Genomic DNA, 18,406 nt, shown 5'->3' with positions numbered 1-18,406 from the left:
CACTGGCATTAGTCATTATGACGCTGCCTACAGATGGATAAAAATTTTAAAACCAACACAAAATCTTCTCAACAAAATGATTTCTCCACAGTATAGCTAAGAAATATTTACTCTTGAAATATCTTTCACAAAATAAAACTTAAAATGCTGAGGACCTCCTTACACCTTTGGTTCTGAGTTCTGACACTAGTGTCAAGGAACCCATGGGTTTCCTCTGCCAACTACGCTATGATCGTCTAGATCAGCATTTCTCAACCTGTGGGTCACAATACCCTTGGGGGTCAAATGACCCTTTCACAGCGGCGGCATATCAGCAGCTACCACGCATATCAGAAATTTACACTACAATTCGTAACAGTAGCAAAATTACAGCTATGAAATAGCAAGGAAAATGATTTCTGGTTGAGGTCACTACTGTTAGGAAAAGATGACGAGCCGAGTCACGGCACCAATGTTAGGGGAAGGATGAAGAGAGTGGGGGGCATATGGCCCATGGAAGTGCGGTGAGGCCTGAGGGCAAGGGAGATGCCTCTGGGGGGCCCATGTTGGAAATCCCTTCCCTGAGGGACCAGCCACACAACAGTATAGTACGGAATAGAGTTTATTCAGGTCATGGGAGAGTTAAGAGGGTGGTAGAGGCAGAGAGAGAGAGAGAAGTAGAGGAGTAGAGGCCGGCCATGAGCACGTGGGAGAGAGGGGGGAAGGGAAATGGGAGAGCAAGGCTGCAAGAGAACAAGGACAAGACAGGCCAAGAGAGAGAGGAGGGGTCAAGCAGCTCCTTTTATAGTGTCACCAGCATACCTGGCCACTGCTGGGTAATTGAGGGGTGGGGTATACCTGGCTGTTGCTAAGTAACTGAGGGGTGGGGTTTACAGACTCCCAACAACTACAGCGAGAGGAACTGTAGTAACGCCATAGCATTAGGAAGGCTGAGAGAGAGAGCCCTGCTCTGCACACCTCTGACTGCTTCTGATCCTCCTGTGCCCATTTACCAACTCATGTGCTGAACCAAATGAACTCTGTGCTCTTACTCAACTTCACTGTTTTATGATTTGTATAGATTTTTTGAAAGATTTATTATATTTATATGAGTACACTGTCATCTTCAGACACACCAGAAGAGGGCATCAGATCTCACTACAGATGGTTGTGAGCCACCATGTGGTTGTGGGGAATTGAACTCAGGACCTCTGGAAGAGCAGCCAGTGCTCTAACCACTGAGCCGTCTCTCCGGCCTATTATAGAATTTAATATTATGTCCAAACCTACAACAGGAAAAGTGTTTTGAACTTACTCTCTTCTTCGCTTTACTCATAAGTTAAAACTGAGATTCCTGCAGTTTCATGGCCAGCTAAAAGGTAAGAATGTTAAAACTAAACCTAAGTCCTTTTAAAAAGCGATACTTACATATGTAGGCACCATATTGTACTTACCTACCATGGATATACGGGTTCTCATGTCCTTCAGACCAAGTGTGTGTGGCGCTGGTCAACATGAAGGCAGTGAAAAGCAAGCCAGGAAAAAGACCCTTATTTCTTCTTAAGGATAAATAGTTCTTGGTAGCCTATGTTTGATTAGCTTTTCATAAAAGTAAGAGAGCTCCAAGGCACCAAAGTGAAATCAATTCTTAAGATTATTCAGTGACTTTTTAGAAAGCACATTTTATCGTGGCTTGATATTTGGTGACTGGTCCACCATGGCCTCCAACCCGCTGTCCTACCTATTGTCTTCAATACTAGGATTGAAGGCTACACACCACATGTGGTCAAAGTGTTTCTTCTTAATACAGCCTTCTTTGATGTGGTAGACAGTGTCCATGTGAGTGTTACAGCAGGGGAGGTAGACAGTGTCCATGTGACTGTTACAGCAGGGGAGGTAGACAGTGTCCATGTGAGTGTTACAGCAGGGGAGGTAGACAGTGTCCCTGTGACTGTTACAGCAGGAGAGGTAGACAGTGTCTGTGTGACTGTTACAGCACCAGAGGTAGGCAGTGTCCGTGTGACTGTTACAGCAGGAGAGGTTGACAGTGTCTATGTGACTGTTACAGGACGAGAGGTAGACAGTGTCCGTGTGACTGTTACAGCAAGAGAGGCAGACAGTGTCCGTGTGACTGTTACAGGACAAGAGGTAGACAGTGTCCGTGTGACTGTTACAGGACAAGAGGTAGACAGTGTCCGTGTGACTGTTACAGGACAAGAGGTAGACAGTGTCAGTATGACTGTTACAGCAGGAGAGGTAGACAGTGTCCGTGTGACTGTTACAGCAGGAGAGGTAGACAGTGTCCCTGTGACTATGTTAGGGCACATCTACTTATCAACTTCATTGCATAAGTGTCACTTGAAACAAATGAATAACAAAAGTTATAAAATAAATGTCTCACTTAAATGTTAGCAATTTCAAATCAAAGGCCAGAATACAATGTGTGAGCCATTGTTAGCTCCTTGCCACTGACACTAAATGTACAGATTTATAAAAATAGGTTTCAAAGAAATCATAAGTGACTTGGGTAAGCTTTAGATGAGTTCTTTGGGTCTACTCTGACTGAGACATATTGTTCAGCCTCTAATCTGACATCCCAAAAGATGAGAAACTCCTTTCCAACTCGGCCTGCTTCATTGTCTGACAGTTCTGTCTCCCAGGAAGTCCTCCTGCGTTCACCCCATTACTCCTCACATCAACAATCCTAAGTAACCGCACAAACACCCAGACTCTCACAGAGCTCCTCCTAAAATACAGTCACAGGAACACGTCATGTTTTCTCTTCCTCAGATAAACCCCTCCAATTCCTTCACACACATCAAGTCTCCATCTCATCCCAGCTTTCTCTGAACCTGTCCAGTGCTTCCCAGCAGGATGTCTAGAACTGAATGGTGCAGTGTGGCTTCTATGGGAGAACAGGAAGAGATTCAAGCACGCTACTGGTTACAATACTAGCAATACTTTCTAGTAGAACCTGAATCTGCACTACTCTTCCATAGTTTAGCAATTTTCTGTTACACTATCCTGTTAATTAATGCCCATTTAACTGTATACTAACTTCTATTTGGTAATATGACTTTGTCTACCTATCTACCCTACCCATGGTTGACTGACAGCCTCAAGTTAGACATTGAATACAAAAGAACTAACCTCTAGACAGTAATAATTCTGAAAGAATTGGAGAGTTAGGCAGTTAGGTTCTTAGCAACTATAAGGGTAAAGCATCCCGTGTGTGGCACAGAATTAGCCACACACAGATGAAACACTGATGAAAGAGAAGCTGAGTCTAAGACATTGTGCTCTAAAGAGAAAGACTATTGGGAAGAGCTCGTGTCCTACACCTGACGGTTGCAGCTCCGCACCTCAGTCCCTCGTGAACGCTGAATGTCCTACTCGCCTCAGGATCTTTGCCCAAACATCTTAACTTTCTTCCTTTACACTACTTATCCCTTGAAACCAGTATTTCCCATTCTCTTCTCTGACTACTTGCTCTCAGATGCAAGGACAGAACCACAAACATCAATGTAAGTATTTAGTGTCTATAATCTATACTCGAGAATTTGCATATAATACAGCATGTGTCACACATATGTATGTATACATAAATTATACATATATGTTGTGTGAATATACATACATACACACATACAAAATGTATGTTCAGTACGTGTTCAGGCTGGAACCTCACACACCTCACCTTAGTTGGTACTAGCTCTACTTACTAAATCCTGTCCCCTACACATCTCATATGAAACCGCTAATGACTTCTGCAAAGAGCCTAAAGTTCCTCATAGCCACTGTGATGATGATAAGCCGTACTTTATCAGCCACCTTCCTAACACTTCATGCATTCTATACCTAAAATAGTTTGTAGAGCTGGTCACCACAGACACAGAAATGAAAGGAAGGCCGGCGAGATGGCCAGAAGCTAAAAGTGCTTGCTGCTCTTGCAAGGACCTGGGCTCAGTTCTCAGCATCTAAATAGTGACCCACAACAATCTGTAACTCCAGTTCAAGGGGATCCAAGGCCCTCTTCTCATTCATAGGAGTCGAGAACAAATGCAATGGTTGTTTATATATAAATTATATATACATACAATTTTAAAATCTTTTTTTAAAAATAAATTGAAATAGAAATGGGCAAGACAGTGCAACATGTAAGCATGTTTACTGCCAAGCCTCACAAGCTCAAGTTAATCCCTGGATCCACGTGATGAAAGGCAAGAGCCAGCTCCTGCAGGCTGTTCTCTGCACATGCATTGTGGTGCACATAAATGCACATAAAGTAGTGTAATAAAGAACATTTGAAATGAAACAGCAAGGGTCATATGTTATCTCTTAGTGAATATAAAATTAGTCCAAGGATTACAGCCTTCACTAATACACCTTAGTCCAGGTGTAATGGTACAGGCCTTTGATCCCAACAGTCAAGAGCAGCAGGGATGGTTCTCCGTGAGTTTAAGCCATCCTACTCTACATACTGAGTTCCCAGATTAGTCAGGGATATGCCGTGACCCCCTGTCTCAAATAATTAATTAATTAATAATAACCCTTGCAAGCCACACTTTAATAATATACTCTAAAGCCTTGTCTGGAGCTGTCCAATAGCTTTTCATATGTGGAAAAACATGGGCATATCACCCTCTCCATCCACAGAGATAACAAATGACCCCTTTGGAAGCTCACCTCCCATGTCAAGAAACCTGAGCACATCCAGGACAGATGGGTATCGCTGGAAGTCCCTTTGCTCATCTTGAGTTTTGATTCCTTCTTATCAATTAGAGCATTCTCTTGCTTACCCTAAGGCATTTTATTCCTGAATTTGTCCATTTGTCACAATCTTTTTCCTACTCCTGGAAAATGCTCTATCCTTACTCTAAAGAAAATTCTTGACAGTGAAAGTAGATTTTAAGGTGGCTGTATGAAGCAGAAACCATATAAGCTTCACACTGTAAAAGGTGATAAAATAAATAGCATTCATCATAAAAAAAATCAAGAGATGAAAAGCTAAAATAAGTAAAGCAGTGCATTTTTGAGATTTTCTAAATGTTCATCAAGGAAAATCATGATAGTCATTGTGATCTAGAAACAAAATAATAAAATAATGATGGGCCTAAAAGACTGGGCCAAGCATAACCAGGATCCCTGGATCATCCACTAAATATATACTGGCGCACAGAGCCGCAGTTCTGACCAGTGGTAAATAGTTTCTCTAAGCGAAACTGTAACAGAAAAGACAGAACTTTTTCAGTTCTTGGTGTCTGAGGACTGAGTGCTTAGGACACTGTTCTAAACTGAAGAAGTTCTGAGATACTGTCATATGGATCCAAATGAGATCTCTGTTTGTTGTGATTTCTAATTTGTACATCCTTCTTTTAACTTGGCTCCATCGTTTTATTTTCACAGTAAAATGATGGCTGTCATTACCGGGAGGTTCGTCCCTTCTGCGGGAGGAGGCACCAGCAAGTGCAGAATACGGAGGAGAAACAGAGCCACTGAAAATATGCATTACAGACAACCTCCTAAAATTACAGTTATTTAACAACAACATCATGATAACGGTTGAAAAGTAAAGTAAGCTTAAACCCTTGTCAGCATTCCTGACCACACTCAACTACAAAAACCACCGAAAGCCTCCTCTGCCCAATGGAGGCTCCCCTGCTTCAGAAGCTTGGCCTTCTTTTCTTTTTTCTATTTACTCTACCAAATATTCGCTGCCCTTTTCTTTTGGCTTGTTTCTCTAGCTTTGCTCTTTTCTCTGTGAAAAGAAATGAACTTTAGACAAAGGCATATCAACATTCTTCAGACATTTTGTATATTGAATGCCTTCCCCGGTGCCTGTTGCAGAGCCTACATACCTGAGTGCGTCCCAGGACCATGGTAGAGGAAAGAAGCAGCTACTGACAGCTGTCTCTGACCTCCACACACGCCTGCCATCAACATGCACAACTGCCATGAAACACAGTAAATATACGAAATGAAATGAAATTGTTAATGTTTTTATCGAAAATAACAACTTTATAGAAACTTTCAGCCAAACTGGCAGAAAACTTTTGAGATAAGACAGTGGGCCTTGGTGACCATTAGGCAGACAAACGAGCTGGCCATTTCCTAAGCCAATGCAGATCACTCCCCTTTATTAAAGTCAACTTTATAATTAATTTCATAGCATGTGTATAAAAGCACCTCACAAATGCATCACACTTGATGATTGTGGTGGTGATGATGATGGTGGTGGTGATGATGGTAGTGATGATGGTGGTGATGGTGATGGTGGTAGTGGTAATGGTGGTGGTGGTGGTGGTAGTGGTGATGGTGGTGATGGTGGTGATGGTGGTGGTGGTGGTGGTGATGGTGGTGATGGTGGTGGTGGTGGTGGTGATGGTGGTGATAATGGTGGTGGTGATGGTGGTGATGGTAGTGGTGATGGTGGTGATGGTGGTGGTGGTGGTGGTGATGGTGGTGATAATGGTGGTGGTGATGGTGGTGGTGGTAGTGGTGATGGTGGTGATGATGGTGGTGGTGATGGTGGTGGTGATGGTGGTGGCGACGGTGGTGATGACGGTGGTGGTGATGGTGGTGATGACGGTGGTGGTGATGGTGGTGGTGATGGTGGTGATGATGGTGGTGGTGATGGTGGTGGTGATGGTGGTGGTGATGGTGGTGGTGACGGTGGTGGTGATGGTGGTGGTGATGGTGGTGAAAGCCTGAGTGCTTGTCCCTTAGACTGGGAGAAGACAAAGCTGTCCGTTCTCATTGCCTTTATTCGGTACAGTGCTGGAAGGACTAGCAGAGTAAGGCGGAGCCACACATATCAAATGCTGTTCAGAATGTGAGTAGGATTCACATGATCAGAAACACAATATGCTGACTGAATAAACTGAGGCACTGTTGTGGGCGTCCAGTGTTCTGACAGTTGATACAAAGTGGTCTTCTACAAAGTTCGCGTTTGAGAAATACACAACCGACTTACAAAGAAAAAAAACTGGAGTTTTAACATTTTAAGTAAGTTTACGGTTTCCTGTGGAGATACATTCATAGCTATCCTGAGCTGTATGGGAATTAGAAGGGCATTCTGTGCTTACAGGTTTCTGTCAGTAACTCAGGAGTAGTTAAAACAGAACACACTCTACCCAGCATCTCCAGCTGACACACTGGAGCCTCCATTCGCCTTCCTGCCTCACTATCATCTCTCCAGCTCATCCCAGGCCTGGACAGTTTGCCTTGCTGGAGCCTCTCCGCCCTCCATTCCCTGTGGACTCAGCTCTCCTCCCTTCCCTCACTTTCCATCAGCCACTGATGCCCAGAGTCACTCTCCACAGGATCCCTGGAGTCACCCCGGCAGGAACTGGGGTAGGTGAGTCACACTATCTTCCCTCACCTTTCCACCCATCCTCATCCTCACCCTGATGACCAGCTGCTTACAGATGCACCTCCTCAGGCCCAGAGTGCCCTAGCCCTTTCACCCTCTCTCCAGACAACTCTTTCCTTACTGTGTATCTCCTTGTCACAGCACACCTCCAACTCCCAGGGGAGCCGCCTCTCTGTGTGAACAAGATCCCCTTAGCTCTTTCTTGAAGCCCCTCTCCTTTACAGGAGAAAAGGGCCTTTTCTCAGCCTATCTTTATTCCTCTCTGCCACCCACAGTCCTGCAGAAACACTCACTACCACGCAACTGACATACATCACACTTTCCTGAGATCCAGGGAAGACAAAGATCAAGGAACGGAAGGAACACCTACCTAACAAAGACAAGACCAGGTAACACCTAAAATTATCTCAATCATCCCAACCTCAGATGCCTCGACACCAGAGCAAAAACCCAGTAACAGCCAGGACAATATGTCTGCAACCAGACCCTAGTAACCCTACTATACTAGGCCCTGAGAAATGCAGTACCACTGAACCCCAAAACAAGGACTTCAAATAGCAATTATGAATACGTTCAAGGGCCTTCAGGAGGTGATGAGTTGATCCCTTAATGAGGTCTATGAAAACACAGTGGAATGAAACAATAAAACTATTCAAGACATGAAAATAGAATTTAACAAAGAAGCAGAATCACCAAAGAAAAAGACTGAGATAAAACTAGAGTGAAAAACTCAGATGACAGCAGGTGCTGGTGAGGATGCAGAGAAAGAGGAACACTTCTCCACTGATACAACCACTCTGGAAATCAGTCTGTTGGTTCCTCAGAAAAATGGACATAGTACTACATAAAGACCCAGTTATTCCACTTCTGGGCATTCACCCCAGAGATGCTCCAACATACAATAAGGACACATGCTCCACCATGTTCATAGCAGCCTTATTTATAATAGCCAGAAGGTGCAAAGGACCCAGATGTCCTTCAACAGAGGAATGGATACAGAAATTGTGGTACATTTACACAATGGAGTACTACTCAGCCATCAGAAACAATGACTTTATGAAATTCTTAGGAAAATGTATGTATCTAGAGAATATCATCCTGAGTGAGATAACCCAATCACAAAAGAACAGACATAACATGCAGTCACTGATAATTGGATGCTAGCACTAGAAAGCTCTGAACACCCCAAAAACAACTCACAGGCCATATGAAGCTCAAGAAAAACAAAGGCCAAAAAGTGGAAGCCTCAGTCCTTCTTTTAAAAAAAAGTGTATTGCACCCTCTCAGAGTGTGGTACACCTAGCCCTTATAATAATTCAAGAGCTAAGAAGATAGCCTTGTGCAATTCTTGGTATTTAAAAATCATTTGGTTAAACTTTACACACTAAGAAAACTTGGACTATTTCCATGTTATATTTTGTTTTACATGTATTTTATGCTCATTGTAACTCGAAAGATTTCAATGCATACTATCAAACCTTTTTTAAAAAGCAAGTACTGACAAAAATATATTCATATAATTTTATGCAAAAATGCTTTTAAAACTCTGTACATTTATCTGGTTTTTTTCTTACAACTTTATTTTTAAAAAACAGTCAGAATGCCCTTTAGACATGCTGCTGCTGCTCCTCCTCCCCCTCCCTCTTCCTCTCCTTTCCCCTCCCCCATCCCCCTCCCTCTTCCTCCTTTCCCCTCCCCATCCCCCTCCCTCTTTCTCCTTTCCCCTCCCCATCCCCCTCCCTCTTTCTCCTTTCCCCTCTCCATCCCCCTTCCTCTTCCTCCTTTCCTCTCTTCATCCCCCTCCCTCTTTCTCCTTTCCCTTCCCCCATCTCCCTCCCTCTTCCTCCTTTCCCCTCCCCATCCCCCTCCCTCTTTCTCCTTTCCCCTCCCCCACCCCCTCCCTCTTTCTCCTTTCTCCTCCCCATCCCCCTCCCTCTTCCTCCTTTCCCCTCCCCCTCCCCTCCCTCTTCCTCTCCTTTCCCCTCCCCATCCCCCTCCCTCTTTCTCCTTTCCCCTCCCCATCCCCCTCCCTCTTTCTCCTTTCCCCTCCCCATCCCCCTCCCTCTTTCTCCTTTCCCCTTCCCATCTCCCTCCCTCTTTCTCCTTTCCCCTCCCCATCCCCCTCCCTCTTTCTCCTTTCCCCTCCCCCACCCCCTCCCTCTTTCTCCTTTCCCCTCCCCATCCCCCTCCCTCTTCCTCCTTTCCCCTCCCCCTCCTCTCCCTCTTCCTCTCCTTTCTCCTCCCCATCCCCCTCCCTCTTTCTCCTTTCCCCTCCCCATCCCCCTTCCTCTTCCTCCTTTCCCCTCCCCCTTCCTCCTTTCCCCTCCCCCTTCCCCCTACCTCTTCCTCTCCTTTCCCCTCTCCCAGCCCCTCCCCCTCCTTGAATCAGAATGCCCTTTAGGCTTGCTCCTTCTCCCTTGCCTTCTACATTGTATTCAACTGACACAACACTGGCCAGATACCAAACGAGCACATGAAAAGATGATCTATATTTTTTAACTAGATTTTAAGAAAATACAAATTAAAATTCCAGTGGGATCACTATTCCTACTGAGATTCTCAAGTGCTGGTAAAGGTATAGAAAAAGTATACTTATATATATATGTGTGTGTGTGTGTGTGTGTGTGAGTGTGTGTGTGTGTGTGTACTGACATAAAAGTATAAAATGGTATATCTATCTGAGAAACAATTTATCACCTCTTAAAAAATAAATGCACCATACATCATTGTGTAGTTAAATTACAAAAGTAAAAACACATATTCATGTAAATACCTTGTATGTGCTAGGCAAGAACTGGGAACAATCCGATCAGGTGAATGATTAAATGAACTGATGAATTCATAGCCTAGATCCAGTGGTCGAACCTGCCTTTTTAATCCCAGCACTCAGGAGGCAGAGGCAGTGGAGCTATCTGAGCTCCAGGACAGCCAGGGCTACACAGACAAACTGTCTTGAAAACCAAACAAACAAAATCAATTAATTAATTAAAAACGAGGAAACTCTTGATACAAACAACATCCTGTATAAATTCTGAAATATTGCCTAATAAATAACACCCAAAATGTTGCACATTATATGATGTCCATTTATATAACATTCTTAAAATAACAGAATTGTTGAAGATGAGATCAATAGGTACCAGGAGTCATAGCGTGGAGGGAAGCGAGACGAGAAAGTTCAGGTGAGCACAGTTTTTAAAAGACAATGTGAGGAATAACTTCTCTGAAAGTTGCATTTAGTTGATTGCATCAACTAAAACTGTCAATTTTCTGGTTATAATATCATCCTTTTGTCCGCCAAATGTTACTCCATAAAACCTCTCCACTTCTTAAAATTGCATGTAAGTTTAATTTTCAAACATAATAATAAACACATCTGGTTTAAATTAAAACACGAGATCAATACAACGACATTTTATTGAGCAATAAATAAGTAAATAAATATTGGATTTGTACTATAAAACTATGCATGCCACATGACCACCTACACAGGAAGGCAAGGCCTACTTCCTCTAATAACTTTCTCTACTAGGAGCCCAGGAGCCTCCATGACCTTCTATAACCAGCCAGCAAAAGGACTTTTTAACCACAAATAGAAAAATGAAGATTTTTCAAGATGTATGTTTTCAAAATATTTTTACTAATGAAATACTTTGGATCACAGCATTAAGTAAATAATGTTCCCATAAATTACACAGCTTGCATCAAAAGTTGTCAAAACTGCAAGTGCTTTACAGCAACAGCACATACATACACACACACATACATATGTACATGCATACATACACACACCACTTTCCAGAATGCTCAATCTAACATTTCTAAGACCATTTTCTTTCTTTCTCTGCTCTAACTCAATACAAAATCTGAACCTAGCCACAGTGGCCCAAAATGACCTGAAAAATTAAGTTTATTTTCTCTGGCAGTGACAACCTGTGCTTGGAAATAAAAAGCTGTTATTCTGAATAAATTTCAGAGTGCCACAGTAGTAAAAGTGCTTTAGTAAAACAGGACGAAACGAGCCATTAGTGCTGGGGCAGACTTGCTACCCGGAAGGAACAGTGTGCACTCCAGCCCCTGCACAGACACTTCTGCTTTGCAGAATAAACAACCCTGCTTGCTGTACTTTGTGTTGGGTGGTGACCAAGATCTCCTGAAGCTAAAATCCTGCAATGTCTTCATTTTGTCACCACTTTAAAAACAAGGGATTAACTTTGCTGTGGGAACGGACTTTGTTGCTGTTCTTTTCGACCTACTCATATCCCCTAGCAAACGCAGCAAAAGAAATGTGTGTTTTCTGACAAAAGGACATAAGTCTCTAAAATAGTTACCACATACGAGAGGAGGGGATGCCCAGTAGGACTTTGCCGATCTCTAAGTGCTGTTTTCAATTTAAACTGTAAGCGTGAAAGCACGCAGAACTGTGTGTGCTGCTTTCTACTTGCAGAAGGCCGGACGAGGCTTCCAGCAACACAGCTGGTTCTCTGAAGCCAGAGACAGAACAGACTCACTGACACTGCTAAGTACACACAGAAGTAAAATGTAGAGCCCAGCGAAAGACAACAGGGACAAACTCTCCCCACGGGTGTCCAGTACATTCTCTGTCACTTCTGGGGATGGAAGTCCGAGCAGTGCTGGTGCTCAGCCAGAAACTCTAATAAAAAGCAAAACGGACCAGGAAAATGGAAGTCAATGATCTTATTTCTTCTTCCCTGAGATTCCCCGAGGAGCTGACATCAAAGAAAGGAGACCTAATCTCTGCCTCTGAGCGGGCTGTAGACTCTCACTTCAGCTGACTATCGTCATTCTCCTTCCTTTCCTTTGATGGCCTCTCTCACCTCCTTTTTAGTTTCCTCCAACTGCCATTTCTCCACTCCTGCCCCTTTTGCTATTGACGCACAGTGGCTCAGGGCCATTTTCACATCTCAATGCATCCATTAGCATATCACACAGCAAAAGTACAGAGAGAAAGAAGAAAGGGCTCCCTCACCTCTCCGCTCCCATTTCTGCAGAAGCCCTCCTTGCCCATACACAGAACAAGAAAAGAAAGAAACACAGCAGGGGTATCTTTAGGAAGAAGAACCAGCCTATAAAGTAATAAAAAAAGTTAAGAGACAGGAAAGAATGGGGAAGGCTTTGAAAGACATGGCAGTCACTGTGCACTGACACCCATTCACCCCCCTCCAGTCTTTCTTCCTCCCCCAAAATAGAGCACATTTTCTACGCCTTCTCTCCATCTTAAGAAAGAACTGGTTCTAGTTTGAATTGTCACTATTATTATTACAAATTATTCATGATAACCATCCCTTATATAAAGTGCTTACAAACACAAGTAGTTCAGATTTTAGATGGTCTCAGACTGTGGAGTATATACATATGTAAAACAAGATTTCTGGGCTAAGACCCAAGTCTAAATACAATCTCCATTCACATTTTACCTGTGTCAAACACCTAGCCTACATACGATCCTATTCGTCTTAATAAATGTACGCATAAAACAGATTCGTATGTAAATTCTATATTTATAGCATATAAGCATTGAATTCTTCTATTTGAATTTTGCATTTCAGATCAGGAATCAATATGCATATTCAATTATCTAGCATGACTCTACAGAATGATGAAAGCTGGTCATTAGGCAATTAAGTTAATGTGGACGGTGCAGATAACACATAGGCAAAAATTTTGAAAGATAAATGTTTAATTTTAAAGACTTTCTAAGTTTGGGAATATATATATATATATATATACTGGCTGCCTTATAGTCAAACCACCAGACAATAACGGGAATAAAAGTATTTTTTATAAGTATATCTAACTTAGGTCTGAGAAAAACTGCCAAGTTATTCTTTACCTTCTACACATTGTGCAGGACAAGTCTGTAACTCAAATCCTCGTCCCTGGATTTAGACTGCTGACCCTCTCTGCCGTCCCCTCCTCTGCAAGTGACAGGACAGCATCTGCCATCCTTACTTATAACTACCTCCAACATGACAAAAGCACTCTGCAACTGTCTTAGGTAGGATTTACTGCTGCGAACAGACACCATGACCACGGCAACTCTTGTAAGGACAACATTTAATTGAGGCTGGCTGACAGGTTCAGGGGTTCAGTCCATTATCATCAAGGCGGGAACATGGCAGCATCCAGACAGGCATATGGTACAGATGGTGCAGGAGGAGCTGAGAGCTCTACATCTTCATCTGAAGGCTGCTAATGGAAGACTGACCTCCAGGAAGCTAGGGTGAGGGTCTTAAGCCCACACCCACAGTGACACACCCACTCCAGCAAGGCCAGACCTCCTAATAGTATCACTTCCTGGGCCAGTCTTATACAAACCACCACAGCAACTCTAAGTCTACTGAAATAGTCAGCTTTCAGGAGCCAACTCTAAAGTCATGCCTTCTGCACAAAACTCCACCTCTGATGATCCCCAGTATCCAGGGATTTATTCTCAAAGGACAGTCGGCAGGAGCCAGTTCTCTCTGTCATGGGTCCCAGGGCTCCAGCTGAGAGCGTCAGGCTTGGCAGCTCGTGCCTATACCAGGTGAACAATCTGGCCTCCTGGACACTGCCTTATATGGAACTTAAACCATAACACTGTCTTACAGACTTTTAATGTTACTTAATTTTTTCCCCCGACAAGTGATTAGGATCTGGAATACAGGCTGTTTGCTTTTAGTATTTTGTTTTGTTTTACTGTTTCTTTTAACCTCTATTACAGCCAAGCTATTTCATGAAAGGAACACAGTTCAGGTGAGAAGACGTTGAATTTTTCAGACCCATGGAAGTACCATTTCTGAAGGAGCAGCATAGCTGAGCTTCCTATTGGCTTAGCATCTTCCGAGGTAAAAAAGAGTGACAAGGTAATTCAAAGGATCTCTTCTGGTAACTATTTTCCTTTAAAGTTTCCATAAATCTGGAAGGTGGGCACCAAGCAGCGGCACGTCAAGTCAACGCCATTACTGGTGTTAACAGGGCAGCCCCAGCAGCACACACTGCGAAAGCACTGCTGGGAGCTCCGTGGTCCCCGTGAAGAGCGGCGAACTATCCTTGTGAAGAACCGACTGTAAGGCTGGGGTCGAAGCCCAGTTACAGAGCCACGTTGAGGTCCTGCATTCAGCTCCTAGCAGGATAAAGGGTGGAGGGAGCTGGTGGTCGATTTGCTATAGAAGCTGTATCCACAGGGACAGTTAAAGCATAAGGCTGTAACTCACAGTCTGGGTCAATTTTTAAGGAAGTATTTTTCAGTTATTATATTCATAATGTGTGGATTGGAAAACTAAATAGAGAAGAAATGCCTTTACCAGAAAACAGATGTAGATTAATATGGAGAAAGGTAGTATAAAAGCTAGAAGTTGATTGTTAACTAGAGCAAACAAATTATAAATATAAAATCAAAGCTGGCATGATGACTCAGCAAATAAAGATACTCACTGCCAAGCCTGACAACCTGAGTTTGAGCTCCAGGTCCCACATGGCAGAAGAGAACCAACTCTCACCAGCCATCCCCTGAGCTCCAAATGATGTATTCCAAACACACACACAAACACACACACACACACACACACACACACACACACACACACTATACACAAAACAATACACACACAACACACACACAGACACACATAATATATACACACGATATACCCATATAATACATATACCGTATGTTAAATGTAAAATTGAAAGAAATGGGATTTACTTCTTGAGATGTTATACAGGCATTAAGAATTATTGAAGTAGGGGCCTGGAGAGACGGCTCAGTGGTTAAGAGCACTGACTGCTCTTCCAGAGGTCCTGAGTTCAATTCCCAGCAACCACATGGTGGCTCACAGCCATCTGTAATGAGATCTAGTGCCCTCTTCTGGTGTGTCTGAAGATAGCTACAGTGTACTCATACATAAAATAAATAAATCATAAAAAAAAGAATTACTGAAGTACTATCAGAATCACTACCAGTGTTAATAGTAAGTTCTTATTTTAAAATGTATGGCTTTTTTATAATAAGCAAAGCTGTTGGGGATATGGTCCTTTGATTCTGTAGATGTAGCTGTTGGATATTCCCTTGCTGCCCTGGCTGCCTTGAATTAAAAGGACGTTTGGTCAGGTAGCCAGCTACACTATTCTAGGTCAGCCACTGCCATTTTGAACACATCTGAGAGGTCCTGAGCTAATGACAGTGGCCACAGCTGTCTGCTCTGGCCCCTGAAGACAGAGACGCAGCCAGCAGCGTTTGAAGCCATTTGTATCAGAGGTTCTGCCATTACAGGCCTAAGTAAACTCCAGATGACCCTGCAACTATTTCTGCCTAGGCCAGACTGGGAGAGAATTTTCCATGGTGTCCTAGCTAGTAAAGTGACTGTTAGGGACAGGTACAAAGGGGGCATTGTCTTGTTCGGTGCATGGGAGGCTGGCTGTGGTTCCTGTAAACACTTTTTCTCCGACTATATGGCTGTACGCTCACTAGGAGGGCTGGATAGGAAATGCCCCGTGTTTCCTCCCTCGTTTTGCGACACTGTGCTCAGGAGAAGGCTTCTTCCCTGTGTGACTTCTTGTCCACATTTGACAACAAGGCTGCTCACCACTGCAGCAGTCACGGCTAAGCAGCCAGCACGGTGAGCCGCAGACATGGCTGAGAGGCCAGCACACTGAGCCACACAAGTAGCAGTGCAGCCAGCCACTTGACAACCGAAGCAAGAGCAGAGCTAGGCAGTCAACAGTCCGAGCTGTAGAGCTACGGCGTGGCAGCTGTAAAAGACTGAGCATGTGCCAACAGCAGAAGCCAAGGTCTAGTCATAGCGCGCGGCCTCCCAAATGGACAGTGGCAACTCAAACGGTGGCCACAGCGACAAGAGGGTAGCCAAGGCAAAAACGAGAGGAACTGTGGAAGCACAGAACGCTGAAGAACGGAAGCCTGTGAGGGACCAGCAAGAGGAATTGTAGCCCTGGTCACTAAGAATTTCAGAAAGTAGAGTATCTTCTAAAGATACCCCAGGTCTAGGTGTTTTAAAACTAGTTACTACCAAGGGTTTAGGAATCCTACCTCCCTAGGTCCACATGAGAGCTGAAACACTTGTAAAGCTTAGGGCCCTGGTACTCTAAGTCTGTACAGGAGTTCTAATACTTCCAGAGCTAAGGCTCCTGCTACTCGAGGCCTTCCCGAGAGCTGAATACTGAAGAGTGCTACCTGCTTCTGTTCCCACCTGCTGCTACCACCATCAAAACACTAAGGAATGCTGGGGAAGCACCTCTTCGCCTACTCACACTTTCCATCTGTGCAGAACAAAGGACGAAATGGGCTGGTAACTGATTAAAATCGTATCTAAACCAGGATGGCGGTGCTCACCTTTAACCCCAGCTCTCAGGAGGCAAAGGAAGGCAGATGCCAGTGAATTCCAGCCGTGCATATCCTATGCAGTGAGTTCTAAACCAGTCAATGCGACACAATTAGACTCTATCTAAACCAACACAATAAAGTAGCACCTGGCACACAGTGATTGATGACAATTAATGCACGTGAAAATAAATTATGTAAAAAAATCACAAAAAGGCATAAACATGAACATTTTTAGAATCTGTTGCCACTCGGACTCCAAGGCCAGTTAAATTCTAAAGTGGGACTCTGTGTCTGTTTATTGCATATTCTGTGCAGTGAGAGTTACAGTGTCTTACTTAGTTGAAAGGTATAGCTTTCTGGCCTACGTACAACACCATGTGCAGAGGCTTGTTCCTGCACAGCCTGAAAGCATCCATCCCTCCTGGAGCAGGAAAAGTCCCTGTGACACCTCAGTGCAGGTGACCAAGAGAAGCCAAGCTGCCTTATAATGACTGCTCCCCCCAGGGCTCCTTTCTTCGTGCCTCTCAGAAGCTTGGCTGTTTGCCTTCTGGACCAACAGCCAAATATCCCCTGGGAATCAGATCCTTAGCTAATAATCGGATCTAGATAATGCTGATACTGCTCTTCCTTCCTCCAGAGCTGCTTAAAACTCTGTTCGATACTTAGTAACCTTTACAAACCTGCAAGGACCCAGTGTTCTCCTAGAGCTTCTCACCCATCCTGAGCAGATATGACTGTGTGCCAGGCACAACGTAACTGGATCTGTGTCCCTGCGTTATTCCCAACTGTTCACACAGGGTGCCTGAGGTCAGCTGTAACCTTTGGTCACTTAGCCTTAGGTTAGTTTTACCTTCTCTCCACTCCTCTAAATAAAATTTAAAAGGTACATTTTTATAATGCAGCATCATACCTTCTGGATTTCTTCAGGTAAGGCATGCATGGGAATGTGTCGATCCATAATTCCCCCAAATGGACTGAAAGACCACTGCAGGAAAAACAGTCTAAAAACATTGATGGCAATGGTTAGAATTCATATTTTGACAAGGACATTTGACTGGCAATAAATACTTCAACAGATTCTTGTTTCCTCAGCTAGTTTTTAAGTCACTCACACAGGAAGCGCCAATTACTGACTTATACACCTCTTGTGTTTTTCAGAAATTTATAAACTAATAGTAACAATAATAGTGCTTTACTAATTATTTGTCTTGCAGCATAGTAACTATTAGATTTTAAGTAGACTTATTTCAGTATTGTAAAGTAACATTTTTCTGAAAAACTACAGAAACTAATGCCAAACATAATATCATATTCTAGATCAGCAGGATAAGAAAAAAAACACTTGTGCCATCAAGGCTTGTTTAAATAATAAGAGGACAAAAATACTTCACGTTACTAAGTTACAATATACAGGCACTGAACTGAAGAACCACCAAAGCATCAAAGACAACATTCAACTGTAACAGAGATGGATATCTATGTAAATTCATCTAGATTTTACCTTTAACAGATTTTCATTTTCCAATACCAACAATTCAAAATGAAACTTTTATTACTTTCATGAAACTACAGACAACAGAGACATTATTTTCTCCCTTCAAAAATTCCCCAAATTGGACAAAGAATACCCAATCCAATCGTATCGATGAACAGTCCATCTGTCTATCCATGGAAAGAGTAAAGGGGACTAAGAAGGCTCACTGAGGATGCCA

At 43.3% G+C, this 18,406-nt stretch overlaps 1 protein-coding gene across 1 annotated transcript in view; it reads right to left on the bottom strand.

Annotated features, from left to right (window-relative positions):
- The window catches only part of LEKR1 (leucine, glutamate and lysine rich 1), a gene marked incomplete at both ends in the record, with an annotated part of 166,823 nt that extends 149,171 nt beyond the window's left edge, over nt 1-17,652 (bottom strand). Inside the window, one exon of the mRNA XM_080915557.1 lies at nt 17,605-17,652. Within this exon, the coding sequence (XP_080771683.1) occupies nt 17,605-17,652 (48 nt within the window). The remainder of the gene's footprint in view (nt 1-17,604) is intronic.
- Between the last annotated feature and the right edge of the window lie 754 nt (nt 17,653-18,406).

Source organism: Micromys minutus (genome assembly GCF_963924665.1).
Source record: "Micromys minutus genome assembly, chromosome: 4".
NCBI classification, from domain to species: domain Eukaryota; kingdom Metazoa; phylum Chordata; class Mammalia; order Rodentia; family Muridae; genus Micromys; species Micromys minutus.
The sequence above is the reverse complement of the archived record's forward strand: the minus strand, read 5'-3'. Positions and strand labels throughout refer to the sequence as shown.